Here is a 7,470-nt window from a genome sequence, read left to right as displayed (position 1 = left end):
CACCTTGTTACCAATAATAAACATAATGCAGGGTGGGGTGAGCAGAAGAAATGATGCAAAATAATGACCTCCCAAGGAGCAGTTATAGACTTACTTTTAATAACTCCCTCTGAGCCCATCTCCCAGTGAAGTTCTTTGTCATTAAAAAATGCCTTCTTTAACTAAGTCAGGTACAACCAATTAAAACTTTCTATTCTGAAGTGAATGAAGAACCAATTCCTTAATCTTAATAATTAGTGTGCAAAGGAAGTAAGGATTATGACGAAAGAAGCAAAATATTGAGTATAAGAAAAGGGGTTACTTGTAAACCTAGATACAAGATACATAGATTGTAAGCACATTTACTATATATGTACTGTGTATGATAAAGTATGTCCATTTTATGTAGTCATTTATATGAAAGATGATGTGAGCATATGAAATCCCACATGTATTTTTCATATGTAAAGGTGATATGTGTCACTGTTAAAAGGATATTTATATTTGGACCATTTAATAGAGACAGAGTCCAATATACATCTGAATAATTCCTGCTGGAAATTCAGGGCAGCCTCCAATAATAGTGTCTATAAGGTGGTCTAGAATCATACAGAAGAAGTAAAATGGTATCAAGTTCACTTGGTGTAAGACAGAAAGCTATTTGAAACATCTACAGTAAAAAAGAGTTGGCTATTTGAAAGCATACTTCTAGTAGTTGTTACTTTGTGCACTTGTACAGAGCATCTCCTTCCCTGGCAATAGCAAACAGATCAGATGTTAGAGTAGCTGCCAATGAAATCATGTCACACCAGGTTCTGACAGTGTGGCTATGGAGTAATATGTAATCATTTGTATCTGTGTGATGTGTGGATTCATCTGTGATCATTCAGTTTGGGGTTAAATGGGATGTTGTCACATCAACAGTAAATATGACAACTATGAAAGTATGCACATTGTCAAAATGAATTTTGTATAATTTAAGATCATTTATTTCTTGTATGTTGTTTTGAACATCATGTTTGGCTTCCTATTTCTAGATCCCTGTTGTGCCTTCTTCAATACGGATCCCATGGGTCATATTTGGCTCAGTTGGAGATTACTCAGATAGTCTAACTCTGCCCACCTCTCCAGCCCAGAAATCCCATGGCCCTATCCTGTAGTTTCAACTGTATCCTCTTGCTAGAGCTGCCACCTGTTCTTTGGCCTATTCTAGCCAGGGTCACTTCTTGAAAATTGACCTAGTGACCCTGTTCAGGCTAAGTGAAGCACTAATCTTGGCAAAACCTGGGAGAACAAGGTGATGAAGTTGGACTACAGGATTTTTCCATGGTGTGAAGCAGACTCCTCTGGGGACAGTAGGATTTGGGATGAGGAAAGCATATTGAAGCCCTCTGGGAAGCCTTTGTCAAACGGAAAAGTGAAATGAGAGCCCAAGTATAAAGGGCACTCATTAAAGTTCCACAAAGTGATTGGCTTATAGAACAGTTTTGTTGTTTTGTTTTGTTTTTTTTTAACAGTTCTGGAAGCTAGAAGTATAACATCCAGGCACGATTGGTTCCTTTGTGAAAGAATATGTCCCTGGCTCGTGATGGCTTTCTGGTAGTCACTGGCTTTCCTTGAGTAATATATATTCCATCCTGATCTTTTGCCTTCATATTCGCATGGCATTCTTCCTATGAGACTACTTACCACCTTGCCCAAATTTCCTCTTTTTATAAGGACACTGGTCCTATTAAAAATTGGGCCCACTCTAATGAGTTCATTTTTGCTTCAGTACCTCTGTCAAGAATTTATGTCTAAAGTTACTCTTGGAGATATATAGTATTAGGACTGTCATGTGTTTTCCTTTGAAAGACACAATTCAATTTAGAGCAGTGCCTCTTCCACAGTTACCATAGTATTAATTGAACTAATAATAATGGTCTGTTTAATTGCCTGCCTATCTCATTGGGCTGTGAGCTCCAAGAGAGCAGAGATTGTGATTTATGAATCTAGTACTTGAATCAAAATCAAGAGCATAGTAGGCATGCAGTACATATGTGTCACAGCATAAGTGTCTCTTCTTTCTTGAGAGGCCAGTCTTTTCATATTGTTCTGCTCATTGCACTTTCCTGCCTTGGTAGGGACCTTTAGTCTCTAGCAATTATGCAAACATTTGGTGTCATTTTATACTACAAAATTAACAGCTTCCCTTCAGCTTCCTGTTCCAGCTCTGACTATATCTATTCCTTTTCACAGCTGGACTCCTGCAAAGAATTATCTGTACATGATGCATTTGTTCCTTGATCTTTTACTGATTCTTTTTCTCACTTCGGCATGACTTCCACACACATCAGTGTACCTAAAATGCCTTCACTGAGTTTATCAATGTCATCTGGTTTATCAGATAATGGGCTTTTCTCTGCCCACCCCCACCCGCCCTCAGCTTTCTCCTTCCTTCAACATAGTATACCAGACTTTCCGTGTTCAAAAACTGTCTTTTACCTACTTGCCTTATTTTTCCTCTTAACTTTCTATCTTGTTCTCATTTGCTAGTTATTTTTAATGTATATGTCCAAGTAAGGGAGCTTCCAGGACCCTAATATGGGTTGTGTTTACCCTCTAAACTGTTTCTTTTTTAAAGTAATCTGTTCTTTATTGCTGAGGTATAATCTTTATATATATGTATATATATATTGTTGTAAAGATACTGTACAGATGGGTTACAGTTACATGAGTCCATTTCCTATTGAGCATTGTTACACCCTCCTTTACATTTCCCTACCATCTCTTTCCTCCCACCTCCCCAACTCCCCTCTCCCCTCTCCACCCCTCCCCAAAAAGTTGTAAAGTTCCTTTTCAACATACTGTCTTGTACAACTCATTGATACAATGGGTTATCCTGTATCCTTATTTCAGCATTTTGTTATTTCCCTTCCCCTCCACAAATTAGAAAAACATATATACAAGATGCAGGGCACCAGAATCAAATACAATGACAACAGGGGTTGTACCATGGGGGAAGAACATACAAAAGAAACAAAAAAATCACACAGTATAAAGAAGAACAGCAACAAAGATTAAAAAAAAAAAAAACCTCTTACTTCTCTTCAGATAGTATAAATCTTTTGCCTTTTACTAAACGGTTTCTTTGTATGATTTCACCCACTTTTGAGCTTTTCAATACCATATACATGCTGATGGCTTCTAAATTTATATTTTGCATTTATACATATTTTTATATATTTATATGTATATTTTATGCATATGTACACACGTTTATGCATATGTGTGTATATGTATATATGGTGCTCGGGTTCAAACTCATGGCCTTACACATGCTAGCCAAGTGCTCTACCACTGAGCTACATCCTCAGCCAGACCATTATATGCTTTTTATTAGTGTAAAAATTAACAGCTACTATTATGACATTTTTGCACATTTATATTATGTACTTTGACTATATTCATCATCTATTGGCCTCTCGTGTCCTATTTCACATTCCTCTTTACAAATAGTCACATTTCTACTTCTATGGCTCTTTTTATAACTGTCAACTCAACATATTGGAGAAAAGATGTGATATTAGTCTTTCTGGACCTTACATATTTCACTTAAAATGATGATCTTCACCTTCCTTCCTTCATTTTCCTGGGAACAATGTAATTTTTTCTTCTTATGTTTGAATAATATCTATTGTGCATAAATATCACCTTTTCCTTATCCATTCACCAACTGATGGGTACCTACAATGATTCCATAACTGTTTATTCTGAACAGTAGAAACATAGACATAAGTATAAAAGTATCTATTATATGCTGAACTGGAGACCTTTGGATATATGTCAAGTAAATCTTCCAGAAGGAGATGATCATGGATCTAAGCATGAAAAAGATGATGGAGTAGCAGCTAGTTGCCATATAAACACAAACAAACTTTTCCAGGCAAGGGTCATGAGTCAGGATGCATAGGTATGAGAACATGAGATAGAGCCTAGTGAGAGACTAGACTGGAGAAGAAAGAACCTTGTTATTAATGGCTACAAGTCCATACTGATGTCATAGATTTTTGACCTATGAAGTATGAGTACCCAATATCTACTGTGTGCTGGATGGTATACTGAGTTCTTGAGAATACAACTAGAAATGACTTTCTGACTCTACATACCAACTTCCCATCTCATGGGAAGATAGGACCCTATGCGTAAGAAGTACAGAGCAGTTGCCACATGTCAACTGAACAAGAAGAAACTTTATCTCAAGGGAAGAATAACATGAGCTGCACAGTTGGGGAGGATTCCAGGAGAAGGTAAATCATAAGTTGTAGGTGGTGAAGTAAGTTAAACAAGGGACATTCTAAGTGTATCTGCTTGTTTTTCTAGCCCACAGAAGTTCAGCTAGGCCTTTCCTTTAAATAGGTTCACATTATTAATTTCCTTTCAAATCAAATTAAATAACATTAGGGCTTTACCTGTAGAGATTCTCTTTATGGGTAGTTCTTTCAAGCTGTACTTACTCTATAAAGAAAATAAAAAACATAAATTTGAGCAATTTGAATACCAAGGCCATTATAACACCTTCAAGATTGACAACTAATGGCGTTTTTCATTATTCTTGATTGTGCTATTCTTAGGACCTTGAACAATGTGGATAATACTAGGCTCTCAATGAGTAATTTTGCATGTATCCATTCTCTCACTTTTCAGAGTAGCATCTTTTTGTTTTCCCACGCTCATGGAAGGTGGCTTTAATATGCCAAGCATTAATGTTGGGTAGCTGGTAACACAGTTATGAAAAAAAGAGGTAGAATCATAAGTGAGGCCACAAGATAAGCTCCAATGCACAGGCAAAGAAGCATATGGAAGGACAATAGAAAATAATGAAAATAGAGTAGGCAGCTTTAAATGCTAGAGAAAACTCAGAAAAAAATGCTTGAGGCAACCCACACTTGTAATAAATTGCTGTGAGTGCTTCATGCACATTTCTTTAAAACTAGCCTACTAGTGGGTTTCCATATGTTCTGCTAGACTCTATCTTTGTCTTCATAATTTCAAGCCAGGTAGAGGTACAATATTATTATAAAACATTTTATACAGTCTGCTTTCCAGCCAGAACTCTAATAGTGGTGTTGAAGAAACTGAACATATCTTCTTCACTTACAGAGCTTCCCTGTTCTTACAGGGGCAACACAGTTAGCATTTCTCCTTCAACCGTATACACTTAGTTCCCCCACTTGTTTCACTGACATTTTCAACATATCTCTTTGATATGTATGCATGCTTGTGTGTGTATCATATGCTGCTTTGTCTTGTAGTTTCTTTTCAAAACCAGTCTACTCTTCTTAACCAAATAAAAACTAGAACTGGACTTTATAATTTTATTAATGTTTACTACATTATTATTACCACACAAATGTAATTCTATGTGATATTTCAATATGGAAATTGAACACAACAACAATCTATCTGACAATTCTTCCTTCCAGAATGGAGGTTTTGGAGGGTGCATGCAACAATGATATATTATATATCCTAGAAGGTTTGCATCCCATCTTGGAATCTAAATATGCTTCCGGAAAACTAGACCATTTCGGAGACTGAGCCCACTCTTTATCCAAATTGTAACACTTGAAGATTAGTCAATATCTGTGGCTGTGAAATTTATAATCTACCGTAGGCCTTCCTAATCTAATTGGGAATACCTTGAGGGTGGAAAGAGTGTTTTGACTTCAAGCTTCCATGATTGTTGTTGGCTGGATAGAGCTATTGATTAAAATATCAAATCTTCAATTTCCTCAGAGCCTCTTTGATATCATTGTTTTTGAGGCTGTAGATAAAAGGATTACACATAGGAGTTACAACTGTATAGAACAAAGAGAAAGCCTTATTGAGTGATGACACCTGGCCAGCCAAGGGTACAGCATAGACTAAGATTAAGGTCCCATAAAACAAAGTCACAACTACTAGATGAGAGGAGCAAGTAGAGAATGCTTTCTGCCTACCTTGCATGGAAGATATATGCAAGACTACAGAAAGAATCTGCCAGTAGGAGGCTAGAGTTAACCCAAAGGGAGCTAGGGTTACCAAGGCTGTTAGACTCATGCAGACCAGGTTGACCACATGGGGATCAGAGCAGGAGAGCTTCTGTAGAGGTTTCAAATCACAAAAGAAATGGTCAATCTCATTGCCACCACAAAAGTTCAAGCTGGATACCATAGCAGCCTGGAATGCAGCTGCCACTGTGAATCCACTAAACCATGAGCCAATGGCTAAGCCCACACACAGGGTTTGATGCATTAATGTTGCATATTGCAAGGGCCTGCAGACTGCCAAGTATCGGTCATATGACATCACAGCCAGTAGATAACACTCAGCGCTGCCCAATGCCCCAAAGAAATAGAGTTGAATAATACAACCTACCATGGATATCACTCTTTTTTCCCTCAACAAGTCCACCAAAATTCTGGGTACAATGTTGGATGTATAACAGACCTCCAGACATGAAAGATTTGCCAGAAAAAAGTACATTGGCATCTGGAGTCTTCTTTGAGTGCACACTAGCACCACCAAGAGAATATTCCCAGAAATGGTGACCATATAGACAATACCAAATACCAGGAAGAGCAAAGGACTCAACTCCTTGAGGTCTCCAAACCCTAGTATGATGAACTCAGTTACCATCACAGTAGTGTTTCTTAGTCCTTCTGAAGGCAAAATCTCCTGAGAAAGTCTTAGCTTTTCCATATCAAGGTATCAATTACTCTACCACTTAGATGTTCCACAGTACAGTTTTGTTGTTGAGCATGGTATTTCTTGGGTATCGGTTCTTATGAGAAGCAGTTCAATTTCTTTTCAGAAAACTGTTTCTAGGAACCAGGTGAATCATCTGACCAAGGTGTAAAATGAGGATGAGGAGACTTAATAGGAGAAGAAATAGCTAAGAGACAATCTAGCTTAATTTTTTAAGGGAACAATCATACTTCATGGTTCATTTTCAGAGATGGGTGGGGTCCATGTTTGGAATCTGTTGTGTGACTGAAAAAGAAGAAATTCTTTAGGAAAAACTTTATTAAATGTTGACAACTCCAAGAAATGTCCAGATAGCAAATTGTACTTAGGGCTTTCTTGAACAGAACATGAAGTGAAGGTTGAAATATGACAGAATTGAAGCAGAGAATTCTTCCATTGAAGTAACAGGACCATCTATGTTTGTTGGGTAGCTACATCCTTGAAGTAGCATAGCCACAGTTTCTGGAAAAAGCAAGTTGCAGGAAACCAGATATCCATTCTAAAAATTAATAAATTTCTTATTTTAGCATCTTATCCTCAAAAAGGCTGAAATTTATGCTTGCGAAGATGTTTCAGCTGACATTTGAAACTACAGGTTAAATTCATGTTACATACACCTAAACTAACACAGACACATATGTATACACATTTAAAGGTATTCACACATATAAAGAGAAAAGGCACATTGTTTTTTTCAAAGTTAGTCTTGTACTATGGGACTTC

At 37.2% G+C, this 7,470-nt stretch overlaps 1 protein-coding gene across 1 annotated transcript; it reads right to left on the bottom strand.

Annotated features, from left to right (window-relative positions):
• Window positions 1–5,736: 5,736 nt before the first annotated feature.
• LOC122109949 (olfactory receptor 10A7-like) lies at window positions 5,737–6,702 on the bottom strand. Its single transcript, XM_042682420.1, has one exon. It carries the CDS (start codon window positions 6,700–6,702, stop codon window positions 5,737–5,739), a length of 966 nt encoding a protein of 321 aa, XP_042538354.1.
• Window positions 6,703–7,470: the final 768 nt, after the last annotated feature.

The sequence above is a fragment of the Dipodomys spectabilis genome, unplaced genomic scaffold (assembly GCF_019054845.1).
Source record: "Dipodomys spectabilis isolate Male_0828 unplaced genomic scaffold, ASM1905484v1 ptg000071l, whole genome shotgun sequence".
Taxonomy (NCBI): domain Eukaryota; kingdom Metazoa; phylum Chordata; class Mammalia; order Rodentia; family Heteromyidae; genus Dipodomys; species Dipodomys spectabilis.
Note: the sequence above shows the minus strand (reverse complement) of the source record. Positions and strands in the feature narration are given on the sequence as shown.

Coding starts and splice junctions, on each gene's coding strand:
- LOC122109949 (XM_042682420.1), bottom strand. CDS start 6,702: ATGGAAAAGCTAAGACTTTCTCAGGAGATTTTGCCTTCAGAAGGACTA.